Raw genomic sequence first — 18,515 nt, forward strand, 5'->3', positions numbered from 1 at the left:
CCTGCTGTCAGGAAGATGCATAGTAATGGAATAAAGGTTTAAAAATGCTGAACACCATGAAATTCTTCACTGATATTCCAATAGAAAGCTTTCACTAAACCGCATGTTCGGTTGACTATAATTACTCATTGCTGGAGTAAAAAAAAAAAAAATCAGAACACTGGTCATATATACATTTACTTGGTAGAATAATAGGAGACAAGTGAACAAATCTTTTTTGTTCACTAGAAAAAAACATAGAGAAAAAAACAATTCTCATCAGATTACCTAAAACAGGTTTCTTTATCTGCATTTATTCAGTGAAGCTACCAAGTTAATTACTATTACGTTCTACATTACTAAGCGCTTCATTTTTAGTGCTAGTATTATCTAAGAAAATAGTTTTCTCACATCGAATAGTACAATGAAGGAGTAATTTGTTGGATTTCCAAGAAATGTGGAAAAGTTTAGGATGGAAATATAGGTATGTATTGCTCTAATTACAAGAAATAGTAAACCACACTGTAACATCTTTGCTAGACAGTCTGGCCCAAGGATTTTTTTTTCCCCAAGGATTTTTTTAATGCGAGGTTATGATCTTGAAAATTAATATTTGTCATGGAAAATCATTATACACCAGTATAAGAGCTGACTTTTCTGGAGATCTTGTAGTCGACTCTCCTCACTGTGATACAGACATATATTTAATGTACCTGTGAAAATTACCTAGAAATTATTTGACTAGTTTTTTTATATATCCTTGATGACTTATGATACAAGTAAAATTTAGAGATGAAAGCCCAGGATTTCCTACAGAAACTTAAACAGAATTGCTCACTTAACTCCTATATTCTGCTATATACAAATTCTATAGGTTGTTCAGTAACCCATCCTATAGTGTTATTAGGTCATATGAGGGGGAGAAAAGCCTCCTGGTCAAGTTTGGGAAACCCTTTATTAAATGGAGGCTTGCATCATTGTTATAAAACTTTCCTTCAGAAACTTCAGTATGCTAGCATGCATTCCGAAGAGAAGATGGTGTGTGGTTTTGTTTTTTTTTTTTTTTTTCCAACCTTACTTGATCTGGGATAGACCCTACAGGCCGGTGTATTCCCACCCAACACATCTCTGAAGCCAAGAGTCTGAAGAACAGGCTCTGTCTTGACTTAGGCTGATGCATCACAGGTACTCAGTACACTCTAGTGAAACTTCAACGTTATCCACTTTCAATCGAACCGAAATTGTCTGTGATATTCTTTGCCTCAGACTTGTTCATGGGGATAAATATGCAAATGGAATCAGAAACACAGACTCGTTCCTTCTAACTAGATCTCGGCCCACATACGCGAGAGGAAAAAGAGTAGTGAAATAATCGACTCTGGCATGTTGACCTACAGCAACGCTATGCCTTAAAATAGGATTTTTAAGTGATAGAAAAGGAGAAAGGAAAGCAGCAGCTTCCGACTCGGCACATGCCTTCCATTTAGCATATCTGAAAGAACGGTTTCCTCACTTCAAAATTGATAGCCAACTTATTTTTGTTGTTTTGCTATTCAAATTTCTGTCCTCTTTTTCCAGAGCTTATTTGCTCTAACACTGAATTTTAAGCATCTCTAAAAATGTTTGATATGTTATTATTCTTTCCAGATATCCTCTGAGAGCCAAGCAAAGAACATTAAGGAAGAAAGGAGGAATGATGCTGGAAACAGTGCAGTGAAAAAAGACATTCAAGGAGCAGGGTACCCACTACCCAGAGACTGGACTGTGTCATCAGAATGAGAACTTACCGGTACTTCTTGCTACTCTTTTGGGTTGGTCAGCCCTACCCAACTTTCTCAACCCCGTTATCCAAGAGGACTAGTGGTTTCCCGGCAAAGAAACGGGCCCTGGAGCTCTCTGGAAACAGCAAAAATGAGCTGAACCGTTCGAAAAGGAGCTGGATGTGGAATCAGTTCTTTCTCCTGGAGGAATATACGGGATCCGATTATCAGTATGTGGGCAAGGTAGGATTCCATTGGGCGCTTTGACGTTCTGGTTTTAAAGCCTGAAGAAGTTACTCCTAATAAATAGATGGGGAGGATGTGAACTGTTCCCCCAATACAGTAAGAATTGTTGCTTATCTGGTAAGACCTTTTTTTTTTCCCCTTCACTTGAGTAGTTTCGGGAAGAAGACTGTAGCAAGAAGCTGGGAAATGTTAGCAATGCGACAAAGAAAGAAATGCTTCAGTTGAAAAAGAAACGCCCACAACCATCCACATAGGATTATCATAAATCCTTTAATTTTTACTTTAGCTTGAAAAATGTGGTCCGGCTATTCTATAAAGTAGGACGGTATTAAAAATAGGAATAGAGCGATTAAGCTGTAAGGGAAGGAAGGCTCCTTTTTCTCATTCTGAAAGCAAACATTCTGAGCGTCAGTCCTTTGGCCAGGTTCAAAATTAACTACTTCTTAACACTGCTCCCGACAGTGCCATCCATTCTCTGACCAAACGGAGCCCTTTGTCCTCAAAATCCACCACTGCCTCAGATTTGGTTGCCGTTACTGTTGCTACCGCCGCTGGGTTTGTCTTGTCTCAAATAATTGGCAAGAGCCAGGCATTTCGCGAACTTGTGATTTAATTGTGGCAAGGTTCACAAAAGAGACAAATGGTTATGTAAAGGTGCTAGTTCCAAATATCATCTGACCATTTTATTGACTCTAGAAAGTAGAATGAGGAGGCATCACTTATCATAGCCCTTCGAGGTTACTGGAGCTGAGTCAGGGAAACAGCTCGGTTAGGCTGTCATCGTGAGTTTCACTGAAATTTTATCATCAGCTACATTCTTGTTGCAGAGTATCTGCATACTGCAAAGATGGGGGAAAAAATAGAGACACGGATTTGCACTTTTGCAGGGTTCTGTGTCCCACAATATGGTATTGATAGGAAATGTAATTGTCACATACCCTTTATGTAAACAGAGGATGAACATAATAGAAATGATAAAATGTCTTTGTTTATGATTGCAGCTATGATTTTGAAACGACTGTGTTGGGATATCATGCAAATAGCATAAATTTTGCAGATTCCAAGGGCTGCATGTTCACATTCCAATCTGTTATCAGATATCCCTAAATAAGGAGGTGCAAATATTCTCTTTAAGTATTTACCACTATAAATGAAGGAAAGCCACCCATGGCTTGGGCTGAGGTAACCAGGCATTGTTCCAATGGATGAATTATTAATGTGGAATAAAGTAGGAGAGGAAGTATTCAGTGAAGGGGTGAACGTCAACACAGATTCCCCAAGGGTTTAGCCTTGTGTTTGATGTGAAACTCACACGCTGTGTGACTGCTGGAGAAAGACAGTCCCCTTACCTGTACCTCACTCCGTTTCCTTGTGAAATCTGACTGGCAAGCACTATATCAACAGAGCAATGGTTGTAAATAATAATCATCATCATCTTGCAATCTTTAAAGCATTTTCTATAGTACAAATAACATTGTCATAGAAGATTAAGTCGTTTTAAATGCTTTATCTAAGTAATCGATTCCCCTTTCTTTCCATTTTTTTCTTCTAAAATCGTGATGCCATTTTATAGCAAAAATACTACGTATTTTTAAAGAAAGGCTAGGATATTTCAGGATGCGAGAAGCCGAAATGGAGGAAACTGCATAGGAATCAGTTTACCATGATCATTGTGAGAGGTAATATTGCCACAGGGAAAAGTTTTGAGCTGTGGACTCTAGCAGATCTGAGGCTGCGTCACTGCACTGCCATTTGTGTGGCCCCAGCCAGGTTGTTAACCTTCCCAGGCTTTAGTTTCTTCGTCGAGAAGATGCAGGAGGCAGTGCCTTACGTCATGGAGTCGCAGTGTCGTTAAACTAAGAGAACTAGTGGCTGGCACATAGGTGCATAAGGATCTTCTTATTATTGGTGACAAAATCCATGTCTACACTCTATTAATGATTATCTGTAATGCATTGAAGTGGGATATTGATTTTTATATCACTGCAGAAGTAAAATGAGGTAATTAAGGGATCTCTCAGTGGGTGGGCAACGTAGAGGATGGTGGCAAAATCCCTTCCCAATCACAACTTCAACGGAACTAGTCAGAGGTGGATATTTCTTTTGGCAGCTAGACATATTTCCCTACCTCACCATCATCCTTACCTCGTTCCACCTCCTTGTGACACATAAGAGAATATCTGTTGGGGGGAAAGAAAAAAAGGCCAGGGCAAATCACTGAGGTTGCTGTGGTCCCCAGCATTGCTATGTCAGATGTGTTTAAGAGGTTTTCTTGCTCCATTAGCAGGGCATTTCCCCCCAAATCTACCTTTGGGGTTATGTTTTATCAACACATGAAAGGATTTCAGTATAACATACTTTTACTAATTAAAAATAGACCGAAAAAAAAAGTCTGTTCCTCATGTGGCAACAGGTTGGTCTACTTTTAAGTAGATCTGGAACAAAGCATATACCTGATGTTAAGAAACTTTTGGAAAAGAACAAGAAAAAAATAGGATCAGACTATAGCAGAGGTTCCAAAACATTCTTGGTTCACGGTACCCCTATTATTTGAATAATTGGTTTCACAGGGTGCTCAGGACACAAGAAACAGATCCAAACAACTTAATAGGTATTTTTGTTCTAACAAATAAGTAGCTATGGGGGGGGGGGGGGGGGAATACACAGCAATTAACAGAAAAAACGATATTTTGATCTCATTGTGAAATAATCAGAGTTCCTTACTTACAGGATGCGGGCATCTCCTGGGCACTGCACAACTTCTAAGGGTAGACCCTGCCCCTTACTTCCTTTCCACATTGATCTTGCACTGTCCCCGCTTAGCACAAACACTCTGGGGCATCCGGGGACAGCTGACATCACCGAAAGGAAGGTAGCACCACCTACTGTTGAAACGGTGAACTACCCAGTGAACCACCCGGAGCCCGACGGAGCCCAAGTGTCGCTGTTTTGCTCGAAATCCAAAGAAATCCGAAAATGCCTCCGGCCCGGTGGGCTCCCCTTGGCTCAGCGCGCTCGGTCGGCGGGAAGGGGCGTCCCGGGGCCAGGGGAACCTTAAGCCCTGCTGTGGACCGAATTAAGTGGCAGTCCCCAGAGTCTAGCCTTGGGGCCGGGAACGAAGAAGGTGAAGACTGACCCGCGCCCGGGCCCGAGGCCCTAAGGGAGGAGAAGTGCGGCCGCGCCTGGGGGCGGCGGGGGGCCTTGCGCTGCGGCTCCCGGTTCCCGAGGTGCAGGAGGGCGGATCCCGGGTTCCCGAGGTGCAGGAGGGCGGCTCCCGGGTTCCCCAGGTGCAGGAGGGTGGATCCCGGGTTCCCGAGGTGCAGGAGGGATCCCCGGTTCCCCAGGTGCAGGAGGGCGGATCCCGGGTTCCCGAGGTGCAGGAGGGATCCCCGGTTCCCCAGGTGCAGGAGGGATCCCCGGTTCCCCAGGTGCAGGAGGGCGGCGGGGGCCTGAGGTGGGAAGAGGGAGGGAGGGACCCCCGAGGCCGGAGTGACGATGGCGCCAAGAGACCAGGGGACACGTACAACCTAGAACATGGGGCGAGGCGACCAGACCCCTGGGCGCCCCGGGCTGTCCCTGGGTCCCGTGGCCGGTGAGGCGAGCGCAGAGGGTGAGGGAGGGAGGGGGAGGGAAGAGGTAAAGGGGGGAGGAGAGAGGGGGTAGAGAGGGGCAAAGGTAAGGAGGGAGGAAGGAGAGAGGGATAGGGAGGGGGGAAGGGAGAGGGGGAAGGGGGAGGGAGAAGGGAGTGGGGTTAGGAGAGGGGAAGGGGCAGGGAGGGGGAAAGGGGAGGAAGGAAGGAAAGGGGAGAGTAGTAGAGACGGGGAGGAAGGGGGTAGAAAGGGGAGGGAGAAGGGAGGGAGGGAGGGGAGGGGGTGGAGGGAGGGGGAAAGGGGAAGGAGGAAGGAAAGGGGGAGGGAGGAAGAAGGGAGGGGGAGGGAGGAGAGGGAGGAAGGGGGGAGAGAGGGGTGAAGGTAAGGAGGGAGGAAGGAGAGAGAGGGGTAGGCAGGGGGGAAGGGCGAGGGAGGGAGGAGGAGAAAGGGAGGGAGGGGGGAAGGGGAGCGGGGGGGGGGGGGGTACACCTCCTGGGCCCGAGGGTGGGGAAGGCCCCTCACGGGTGAGACGCAGACCGTCCAGATTCTGGTTTATGAGCAAAGTCTCTGCGCCTCCCCAACAACAAGGCGGGGGCAGGTAGGGAACGAGCTAGGGAGGCAGGGTTGACCCGTATGGGTCAGTTCCTGGGCTTAAGACTCAGATACACGTGCAGACTGGGATAAGGGATGGGATTCTTTTCTCCGGACACCTGACCATCTGGGGGCAACTTTCGGCGACTTCAAAGGACCTCGTCATCCTTTCGCTGATGTCCTCTGCCCCTGGATTCCCCGTAGTATCTGATGAGTGAGGACGGTGCCGGATGAGCGCGTCGGCGATGCGGAGTCTCGCCCCCGCCCCCACCCCCAGCCCCACCCCCGCCCCCACCCCAGGTCTGCAACCTGCATCTCAACAAGTTGGCCCAGTGAAGCGTGTGTGCGCACAGTAACACCTCAAAAGCGCTGATTTTTTTTTTTTTTTTTTTTAATGCCTTGGCCGGGGCCTCCCTCCGTCAGAGAATCTTGGTTGGTTTTCCATTGTTTAGGATTCTGATATGGACTCGGCCGCCTATAGGGGGGGCCGCGATGGTGAGGCACCTGCCCTCCCGCCAAGGGGGACAGGAAGGCCGGTGGATCTGGTTCGAAATCCGAAATCCGCCCAGGTTTCCTTTGGCTTGAGTAGACTTCCTAGAAGACTAAGGGGGCAGCATCGTCATTGGCAGAAGGGCCCTGCCAGCTGCCAGTGTCGCAGTTCCTCGATGATCATTGCGGTAGAGACGAAGTTCAATACCAAAAGAAGAACGTAGGTCCATAGAGACTAGATCCTGGGCATGTGGGCATCATTAATACAAAGACGAGGCACGCCTGGGGGGGGGGGGGGCTCAGCGGTTGAGCACCTGCCTTCGGCCTCGGTGGTGACCCTGGAGACGCAGGATCCAGTCCCAGGTGGGGCTCCCTGCATGGAGCCTGCTTCTCCCTCTGCCTGTGGCTCTGCCCCCCTCTCTCTCTGTGTCTCTCATGAATAAATAAAATCTTAAAAAAAAAAAAAAGGATGAAAATATTGAAAACCTCAGACCTTGGCCCAGTTTTAGGCAAAAGATTTGCACATGCTCATTAAACTGCCCACAGCAATGTGGAATTCCCTGGTCTTCTCCGTTTTATTCTTTACAATGTTCTCTCTGTTCTCTTTCCACATAATATGTATACATGAGATGACTCTCCATTAGAAGCATTCGAGATACTTCTATTTGTACCGGCATACCAGGAGTTCTGTTTTCATTTGACAAACTGTGCATTTTCATAGATGTTTTCTGATGTTGCCTTTTTGGAAGTTGATGATGGTTTTCTCTTGTGGAGTTTTCCCCCAAAAAAATAGATGCTGTGCTTTCTTTATTTATTTTTTTTAAGATTTTATTTATTCATGAGAGACAGAGAGAGAGAGAGAGAGAGAGAGGCAGAGACACAGGCAGAGAGAAAAGTAGGCTCCGTGCAGGGAGCCCAATGTGGGACTCAATCCCAGGTCTCCAGGATCAGGCCCCTGGCAGAAGGGAGGCACTAAACCTCCCTTCTAAACCCGGGCTGCCCTGTGCTTTCTTTAAACAACATGAAAATTTGGGTTCTGTTTGAGGCTGCAATGTACACGTCCTCCTAAGATGCCTGTCTCCTGAGTCTTTAAAATTAATGTCTACCCCACTTAACAAAGGATAGACAGTAATTTGTTTTGTTTATTGTTTTGTTTTGTTTTTTGCTTTTTTTGTGGGTTTGGTTTTTTTGTTTTGTTTTTTGTTTTTGTTTTTGGTTTCTTTTTTTTTTTTTTTTTTTTTTTTTTTTTTTGAGCCAAGCGATAGAAGTTTATTAAGCAGAGAAGCAGAAAGTTCTCAAAAGTGAGAGGGGTCCCGACAGGGTTGCCCAACAGTAATGTTTTAACGGCGTGTAAAAATAAAAGTTGTCACCCATACATCCCGTTAAAATTAGGAATGAACAGTTATTTGTTCTTTGAATCACATGGTCTGAATTCAGTAAACACGAAGCAATATGATATTCATCCTGGAAGGCCACTTAAAAGATGCTATCCTTAAGATACTGCTTTCTTGTATTCCTTTTTTTTTTTTCTTTTCTTTTCTTTTTTTTTTTTTTTTTCTGAAAAGAGCCTCTTAAGTTTCAGTATAGAAACCTCCTGGCACTAATTTGAAGGGTGATTCGGAGAGTCATTTCACCACGGTCACTTCAAACAGCAGCATCTGATTAAAAGCATTGTCATGGCTAACATTTCCTGAGCATTATTGCTTCTTTCCAGACACTCTGTTCAAGGCTTCGAGTGTCTTATCTCATTGATCCTCATAGCAACACTAATGCCGAGATATGATTTATATCCCTATTTTACAGATGAGTAAACCAAGGCTCAGAGTACTCAAGTATTTCCGCCTAAGTGCTCAGCCTGCTAGACTTGGCAGTGAGCTTGGCTGACCTCACAACTGCTCACTTACAGTCCTTCCCCTGTACGTCCACTACTCACAAAGCCATTGCAAGGCACGAATGAAAACCCATTCCTAGAACACGCTTTGACATTCAGTGATTGCATGTGGCTCAATGCCAGAAATATCTGCTAGGAATCTGATGTGTGAAACCCAAGGGTAAATAGAAAGGGAAAAAAAAATAAGACTAATGTTAAAGAGCTACACAAATATGTTTGCGTTATGATTACGCACATTCCCTTTACTTTATCTTGATCTTAATTTTCAGACTACATCAGTGATATTCAAAATAGTTACATGTGGGCATTTTAAAACTAGATATGCAATTAGCAGTCTTTTTGGTCATCGTGGTGAAAGTGTGTCTTTTCTTTTTATTTCCCTTGATAACCTCTAAACTTCTATTCTGGTTCAGTGACCTGCAATAATCTTTTCTCCCTGAGTCAGGACAAGTGCCTTGGGCACATCTTTCTTCTTCATCATTTAAATTTAATGCTCAGCCACTTAACATTTTTATATTTCAATTAGTTAGTGCATTTAAGAGACCGTGGAATGGCTGGTCGACTGTACTTTGAAAGAAATATTTCAAAAAGTAACTTCCCAACTGCCAGTATTGGCAGTAATCCTCATTGTGTTTCCATTCTCGCCAGCTGAGTTCCCTTTCTTAATGACGTAAGCTTCAGTTTGCTATTTGATGCTAAGATGTCCTGTGTGACGGCAGTTCTCTGAGTCTTAAACGTTCCCTCTCTGCACAGCTGCTCGTGTGGAGAGCAAAACGGTTAGAATGTCTGACCTTGGTCATAAACCCAAAGGCAACACTGTTCGATTGCCCAGGTCACACAAAGTAAAATATAGCAAGGCAAAGAAGGACCCAACCCCAAAGCCTCCAACTTCCATGTCATTTATGTCTGTGGAATCCCATATCCTCCTGCTTGTAATTCAATTTGTTGAACAAAATGGAGGGATCAAGGTGAATAAAAGAGAGTTTAGGAGTCAGATCCTTTTTGTTCCCACTGAGCTATATTATCTCTTAACTCCACAAACTGAACAGTTCTAAAGGTTGTTGGAAAGTTATAGGCACTCTACATGCTCATTATAACAAATCTCCTCCAATCTATACCATAGGCATTCCTAAGTATTTACTGATTACCTTATTTGTACAATTATCAAGTAATACAAATACTTGATTGCACCAGAATTTTTTTTGGGGGCATATTATCAGCCCACCATAGGAGATGGGAATTTAAATATGCAAAATGCCAACATCCCAGTTGACATTTCTTCTCAAATCAAAATCCTTAATTATCATTTTGGCTAAATTTTATTGCAAAATTCAGATAAATATCCCTGACTTATTGATTTTTTTTCATCTCCACTGATTCAAATGACATTAATTTCAACACGAGAAGCCAAGAATATACTGTAACCAGAGTTAGAAGTTTAACTTTCAGAAGGCCTTATCTCTCCCGTCAAAATTAAAAGATGTCTTCCTTATGCTCTGCCCTGTTTTATCAAAATAAACAGGGTTTTTTTGGTAGAGGTTCTGCCTTTGATAACCTTCATCAAATTTAGACATTATCTTGATATGCTAATGTGTCACTGGAATCTAAAGAAGGCATCTTTTGTTGCGTAGATGTAGTCTGCTAGTAGCAAATTCTACCTTCTTATAAGCTTTTATGTTGTCAATTATTAAAATGACAATGTGATACAATCCTCATGAGCATGCTGAATATATCAATATTCCTTGCAACCTATCTTTCCATCTGGAATTAAAGAAGAGGTTGAAAGAAAGTACAGAATTCTCCTAAGACACAGAGATTTTTTTTATTGCTATTTTGATAAATAAGTAGAAAGAATAGATATTCTCAAAGGTCAATGTGAGGAATCAAATTTGAAATTATGTGACCTGGAATAAAAAAGAAAAGCAGCATGACAAAATATTTCACAAGGAAAATAGTCACAGCTTCTTCCAGTTTTCCATTCACAGAGAATACATACACGCTCTTTTCTTAAAGAGGGGCATTTTGAAAGATTAAAATGTCTAGATGTGTGAAATTTATGAATATTTGAATTGATATGTTTCAGAAGACCTGAGGGCAGGAATGGGGCTGGATGTGGGATTTAATGGTGACTAGAGGACACAGAAATTGGAGATAAGGAGGCAATTGAAGAAGTTATCTCGGCTACGACATTTTTTAATAGGTTTGGAGAGAAAATGCTTTTCATTCATTCTACAATTATGCACTAGAGAGAGTTAAACTAATAGCCAAGGAGGCTGCCTGTGTCTGTGCCCCCAGCTACACTATGACCACCTGGGTAATACTGGGCAAGGTAGTTAACATCCCTGCCCCCCATTTCTTCGACTGTTACATGAGGGAGTAAGAAAGTTATTGAGGTGAGGATTTAATAAATTAATACACAGAAAGGCTTAGAACGGGGTCTGGCACTCACAAAGGGAAGACCACCTAAGAAGGGAAGTCACCCTGCAATCAAGTGTGCCTTCAAAGAATGGGACCAAGGAAGAGAAGGAAGAAGCAAAGGTGCCCAGCGGATTACTGCACTAGTGTTCAGTCTCCTTCCGTGAAGTCAAGTATCACGGGCCAGAAGATGGTGCCAAGCCGCTAAGGCAGCTGCAGATATGACTCAGAACAGCAATTCACAGAACTACGCATGTATAAAAATATGAAGTCTTCCTTATTATCCCAACCAAACTAAAAATAAAATGTGCACTACTCTTCACCTTGTTTGATGATCCTGGTAACTTTTGTAGATCCTCCTAGTAAGGCTATTTCTTATTTCATTTTAAAACATAATCCCCTTACGGCACAATTTGGAGTTCATATTATTTAAATCGCTATGAAATGGTAAAAGTCTGATTAGGTCTCATTATTTTTTCAATACAAACTTGAATGCATCCAACAATGCAAGAAATGACTATACTATTGCACTTAGGGTATACTCATGTTTTAAGTTGGAATAATCGTAATTAAGTTGTTAGGTTGGAATTAGTATCATAATCTCTTGTGTTATTGAACCAAAGTTTTACTGAGGGAAAATCACTCTTGACTTAATTTCTTGCCCTGAATGCTTCACCTTTTTAAGAGCAAAATAATTAATTCTTTGTTCAAAGTTCAACTCTGACCTTCAATATATTGAGTAGTGTTTTATGTCAGGTCCCAGGGCTCCTTTTTCAATTAGTACTTTAGATATTGAATTTGAATCTTCACATACTTATATCTTTGTAAACTCTGCAAGACCCTAGACTATATGTTTTATTCATCTTTGTATCCTTAAAAGTGCCTGGCACAGATATGCACAGTGGAAACAACCAAATATTACTTGAATTAAGCTGCAATGACTAAAGAGATAAAAACCTGCCATGTAAATCTAGAAGTGTTTCCCAGTTTATTGGTGTGCATAGTTTGATATGGATATCACTGATAGTGTTTTGTGTCACTGGGTTGACAACTGAAAATCTAAAGTCTTTAAAGTTCAAGGATATATTAGGTAGTAAACATATAAACTAAATTTATTATGTCTTTCCATGGAAGCTACCTCTGGAAATTTCACATCAAAATGCCACAAATATTTTATGATACAATGGAAAAAGCTCAAGCTACCTTAGTGCAAACCAGAGAAACTGAAGACAACACAGTTGTATGTGCATAAACAAGAAAGATAAAAAGAGAATATACAGCAAATAATATCATATCATAAAAGTTCGTTCCTTTAGGACTTTTACAAATGAAAACCAGACTTCATTTAGGGTCTCAGTATAAGAAAGTTTGAAGCAAAATGGGGAAAAGTGAGAGTTGACCAATAGAAAGCACATTTGTCCTAAAATTCCTAGAAAAGCTACATTGTGCAGACAATTCAAGGGCCTGGCAAAAAAGAAATCATTTAAGACCTGAAAATGTTGATTGCAATGATTCACACACAGAAAATCAACTATGGGGTAAAATGTGATAATATAGGAAGAGAAAAATTCTATATAATGACCAATTCTTTTCTTTACCAACTGTATGTTCTCCCAATCAACATATTTTGAGTTCTCAGAGGAAAAATAATCATTTCTGGAAAATAATCTCATCTTAACTCTTTCTACCATTTATAGATGAGCACAATTCAGAAGAGAAACAGGAAAAAGGATGCCCAAAAATTCGGCTTTAACATACAGTCATGCAAAATTTTAGCATGCTTTATTGTTTTCTTTCTACAAATTGTGAAGCATGAGACTGGCTCATTTCCTTACTTAATCTATAGCCTACAGCTTCTTCCTCACCCTCACCCCCTTCCTCACCTCACCTCCCAGTGAGGGTAAATACCTTCCGGAAAGCAAACTTCCACTTTAGAAGTCAAGTAAAGCAGAATGGACTGTAAAAAGTTACCTTCTTGTCCAACTGTATCTTTTTTCTCCACTTTCATTGAGAAATAATTGACATACACCACTACTTAAGTTTCAGGTGTAAGGTCTGATGTCTTGATTTACATGCTGTGAAACAACTATTACTACATGAGGTTTGGCTTGGATAGGATTCATCTTCTCATATAGACAAAAAAAAAAAGAAAGGAAAAAATTCTTTTTGTAATGAGACGATTTGTATCGTGAGTGTCCTATCCATCTTCCCAACTATGGGTATTATGTAAAAAGAGTAAAAAAGGGAGGGGCTATTTATCTTGTGCAAAAGCTCTGATGTTGGTCATCACCCATCCACCTTCCTTTTTAAGGAAAATATTTTTAGAGCCAAATCAAGAAAACTAAGTGACTTGGTCCAACTTGAGTGGCAGTATTTTACTCCATTTTATCTCCCTTTCAACACAGTCTAGACATCACTTACTTCAGTTTTAAAATGATAATGCAGCAGTTGAAACTTTACTACAATGGCAAACCATCAAGTAATTTCTAAAGAAAGGAAGGGTACGGGATAAAGAGACAGAATAGAAAACACAACACAAAAGGAATCAGTGCCAGGCAGGCAAAGCGTATTCCAGAATATTTGTAATGAGATAAAGAGCAGTGATAACGTCTTCTTACACTTCTATCAGGTGCTATGATTTATGAAGAACTGCTGCGTACAAGTGTTCTTGAATGAATGCACAAGCACAAGTCCAGTTGAGCAGGATGAAATCCTTTTGGGTGTGAGAAAACAGTCCCCAAAGGGTTAAGAGACCAGTGTCACTACCTGCAGAGTGCCAAAGCTGGGGCTGGTGTCCAGCGTTTTTGATAGGTTTGAGTCTAATACTCTTGCCTTACACCACATTATTAAGCTATTGGAGTAGCAGAAAGTATTTTAGACATGATGGACAAATGAAACAAAAGCATAATTGCTTAGAAGTTGGAACTGTATGAGAAGAGCCCTCAAATTCATGGCATTAGCTCACTTGTGAACACTGTCTCCAGCCTGGCCATCCAGATCCTACACATTTCTCTTCACTGATTGTTTCATCGGCCTCGTGAAGGAAGGAAAGAAAGGAAGGAGGAAAGGAAGAAAGAAAAACAAAAAAAGAAAAAGAAACTGTTCAAATCATAACTTATAAACTGGTTCCCAAGCAAGGAAAACTAATAAAAGAATGTGTTTATAATGTTCTCTCCTAGAATCAGTCACCAGAACTTTATGAGTAGGTTACAGAATTCCATTTAGTCATCATTTATTGAGTACATTCAGGATGCTTGGGAGTTAAGATTTGAACAAGAAATAGTCCCTCTCTCAAACAAACTACTTGTTTTATAAAAATTGTAACTTGAACTTTTTAGATTCTAAGAGTCAGTATAAGAATATTCTATTTTACATATCTTTTACCACTGAAGAAAAACACATTTTAGGAAAAGTCCATTAGCTAGTGAGAAACCTTTTTTAAGAAATTTCTGCCATTTGAGTCATCATGTCTCAAATGTCTGCATTTATATTTTAATATTTTCTTCCAAAGTGTTTGTGTCAGAGTGAGAGGGGAAATCAGAGAGAAGGGACCCAGGGAGCGTCCATGTACCTTTGTGTGGGCATGTGTCCTTAGATTTGACAATTACTAAAGAGATGATACCATCAGGCAAAAAGGTAGGATTGTAACCAGTGAGTTACGGTGCCTTACTAAATCAACTTTTGACTGGGTATCTGGCTCTCAGCTTGATTTACCACTGGCTTTTTGAAAATGGAAATGTTAGACTAAGCAAGAGCTGAGACTAATGTCACAGTCTGCCAAAGACCTTGGCCATCCAGAGTCAAGCTAAAGGCAGTAAACAATGCCTTTTTGGGGAAATAACTTCATGTGATGAATAAACCAAAAGGCATTTGTTTAATTGATAAATCCCAAATGAACAATAACATCTATTACAGTTTGTATCATTTGTGCCAATAGAATTTACAAATAACTTAGCCTGGGGTCTAATATAATAAATACAATGAATGCAGAAACCTCTGTAATCATCCTGGGGAGTGCTGTGTGGCAGTATGCTCTGGTGTGAATTAGCATAGACACTGGAGACAGGCAGATCTTGGTATCCCTCCTGCCCATGCCCTGAACTTTGGGTAAGTTACTTAACCTCCCTGACCTCAGTTTCTCCTAAAGAAAAAAAAAATGGAGAGAGTAAATGTTAGCTCCTGGAGTCATGAGCATTAACTGATGTAACACACAACACTTTCTTGCAGTATGTGACACATAGTAAGAGCTCACCAAAGGTGAGTGTTCTTACTCTTTGCTGTGATTCTTGAAGGACACATTCAAGTTCAGACCACCTTGAATTCCAAGGATAAGGAACTACTGCCTTAGTTTCCTATGGCTGCTGAAACAAATTACCTCACGCTCAGGGCTTAAAAGAGTACAGTCTTATTATCTTACAATTCTGGAAGTGAGAAGTCTGAAATGGGTTTCACTGGGCTAAAATCAAGGTGTCTGCAGGAAGTTCTTCTGGGAGCATCTGTCTGACTTTTTGGGCTTCTAGAGGCTGCCTGTGTTCCTTGGTTCATAGTCTCCTCCATTTTCAAAGTCAGCAGCCTACCTGTGTCTGTCCCTGTGTCTCACACACACACTCTGAACTCTGCTCCATCATCACATTTCCATCTGACTCTAACTCTCCCCTACCTCTTTCCCTTATAAAGCTTGCCTGGATAATCTAGGGTAATCTCCCTGTGTAAAAACCTTTATCTTCATCACATCTGTAAAGTCCTTTTTGCCAGGTAAGGTAACTTAGTCACTAGTTCCAGAAATTAGGACATAGACATCTTTGGGAGAGCTATTATCCTGCCTCCCACAACTATTATAGCACTAAAGTTTTGTTCATTTTATAGTTACTCTGGTACTTTTGACATTAAATTCAAGGTATTGAGTATAAAAGATAAATGTCAAGGGAATTAAAATTTTCTCCTGAGTTTAGATTTAAAATTCTTTTGCTTTTAGCACTTTGTCAGAAATTCTCCTCCACATAACACAAGGTCTGTTTCAATGGTTATTAAATCTAACAAAAGATAAAAATTGAATTGAGTGGGGTCGTGTAGAATCTCTGCAAATGCAGAATCTGTATAGTATTATTTGAATGTATTTTAAATTTACAAAGTACACAAATGAGAAAGAAATGGAAGAATAGAAAGACAATAGACTACAGACAGATGGATAGATAGACAAACAGAATTCAATCAGTGGTTCTCAATGGAGGCAATTTGTCCCCCACTGGACATTTGGCACCATCTGGAGACATTTTTGATTGTCTTAACTTGAAAAGTCCTACAGGCATCTAGTGGGTAGGGGCCAGGAATGCTGCTAAACATCCTATAATGCATAGGATAGGTTCTATTACAAAGAGTTACTCAGCGCAAAATGTCAATAATGCAGAGGTTGAAAATCCTGAATTAGATAGATCTTTGTAACTCGGCACTTAAAATACGGTTTGGGAGGGGCCTGGGTGGCTCGGTCGGTTAAGCATCCGACTCTTGATTTCAGCTCAGGGTCATGAGATTGAACCCCAAGTCCAGCTCCGTGCTTAGTGGGGAGTCTGTTTCTCTCTATAGCTACCCCTCCCCCCACTAAAATAAAGAAATACTTTTTTAAAATTTTAAAAAATAAACAAAATATTGTTTGGTACAGAGTAATCCTTTAATGAACGTTCATAGATCTGAATGCAAACATTCAGAGATAATATTTGTGTTGTAGTTAACAGAATACATGGAGGTATCAGATCATATGGACTCAAATACTGCTCGTTGGTTGTATGATGCTAAGAAATTACTTAACTCTTATTTTGCCTCCATTTCCTCAGCAGTTAGGAGGAAATATGAAGAGTGTCATAATGCGTAACAATTTATGTATCTATGTAATGAGTTCAGCACATTTCCTGGCGCACAGAATAGGCTTAATAAATGTCTGCTGTTATTATTTTCCCAAAACCCAGTCAGACCAGTTGTCAAACAGCTGAATCATATAAGAGAATGCTTTAAAGATAAAATATTTCCACTGTTATAAAAATCAATCAAATTATTTATATTGTATAGAAGAATATAATTTTTCAGGTCATTATAAAAAGGCAACATAGTCCACCTGAAAAAGAACATGGGATATGGAGGCAGCTTGATGGAGCTTGATCCTAGGTTTTGTCAGAGAAAAAGAGATTTTTCTTGATATTTTTCAAAGTCCATTTAATGTATCATGAGATGGGCCCAACCAACTAGAATAAAACTCATGAATTCCATTTATAAATATAGTCACCAAAAATTACTGGTTCCAGGCTCTTGGCTGCAGGTCATGCTTCCATTCCATTCCCACTGACTTCTTAATTTTTTATACTGGGAATTGGCTATCCTGTCACCAAAACTCATTTTGCTATTTCTAAAATCAAGGGAGGGATTCCACAGACCTGAAGTCCTTTCTATATATAGCCTTGAGATTATGTATCTGAAGTCCCCAGGGAGCAGTGGCAGGTTTATGGGTTAAAGGTGAAAGTACACTGGTTTTTGTCCATTTCCTTTTGGGGCAATCATGTGGTGAAGGAGAACCCCCTCTTAGCCCCCAGGAGACTTCCCAGGCTTCTCCAGGGCAAGGAAGGGATGGATGATCCTATAGATGGTACCTATCAAAGACAAAGCAACCCAGTAGCTGAGACCACTGGAGCCAAGGGTAGTGGAAGTCACAGACATCAGGAGCTTTTTTGATGGCAATGAGGCATACAGGATGGAGCTACTCAGCTTTGATCTTGGAAAACTGATATCATGCTTCCACCTGCCAAAAAACACAGATGCCACTGAGGAAAGTAATGGATGAGAGAGATCTCCAAGAAACCAGTGGGCCAGAGGGCAATACAAGGACTGCCCTTGACTCCAAAAGCCCCCAAGTTTCCCTCTGACAACAGGCCATGTGAGTCTCTTTTCTTTATACACCCAGATGGTATCTTGGACTGGATCAGGGGTAAGAGGAGAAAGCAGAAGCCAGAAAGACTGAGATTTATCTAAAAGAGTTATCTAAAGAGACTCTATTATTGAATCAGGTAGACGTTATTGGATTGCACTAAATTATTGACTCGATGTGCAACCTAATATTGAGTTCCTAATACTCAATAGGATTAGAGCTTAAGGGATAAACTGAAAAAAAAAAAAAAAGGAAGCTGCATCTTCCCTTGCACATCTGAGTGCAGTGTGCGAAAATATGTGGCCCAGCAACTCAAGGGAAGCAGTGTTTCTATTTTAGCTGACTTTATTGCTTTTATTACCCCAGGCACATTCTCAAAGCCTCCTCTGATTTTCTCCCACACTGAGCCTTGAAACCATGCCACGTGCTCATGCTGGATGCTAAATCATTTCTCTTCCATCAGTAATGTTACCTTGTCCAGGAAGTCTCCATAAACCATCAAAGGTTGACATGTTCCCTGACTCTAACTTGTCCAATATAGAAGTGCCTTCTATGCTATTCTCCAGCTTTTTACTTATCTTATTATTCCTAATACTTAATAAGAGTACTCAAGTGTCTAATTTCTGCTTTTATTCAGAGTC

At 41.2% G+C, this 18,515-nt stretch overlaps 1 protein-coding gene across 2 annotated transcripts in view; it reads left to right on the forward strand.

Moving 5' to 3' along the window:
* CDH6 (cadherin 6) overlaps window positions 1–18,515 on the forward strand; it is a 125,380-nt gene that overhangs the window by 67,573 nt on the left and 39,292 nt on the right. For both annotated transcript variants that reach the window (XM_055325721.1, XM_055325722.1), the window contains exon 2: window positions 1,627–1,982. In XM_055325721.1, the coding sequence (XP_055181696.1) occupies window positions 1,755–1,982 (228 nt within the window). In that variant the 5' untranslated portion in view covers window positions 1,627–1,754. The remainder of the gene's footprint in view (window positions 1–1,626; window positions 1,983–18,515) is intronic.

The sequence above is a fragment of the Nyctereutes procyonoides genome, unplaced genomic scaffold (genome assembly GCF_905146905.1).
Source record: "Nyctereutes procyonoides isolate TBG_1078 unplaced genomic scaffold, NYPRO_anot_genome, whole genome shotgun sequence".
NCBI lineage: Eukaryota > Metazoa > Chordata > Mammalia > Carnivora > Canidae > Nyctereutes > Nyctereutes procyonoides.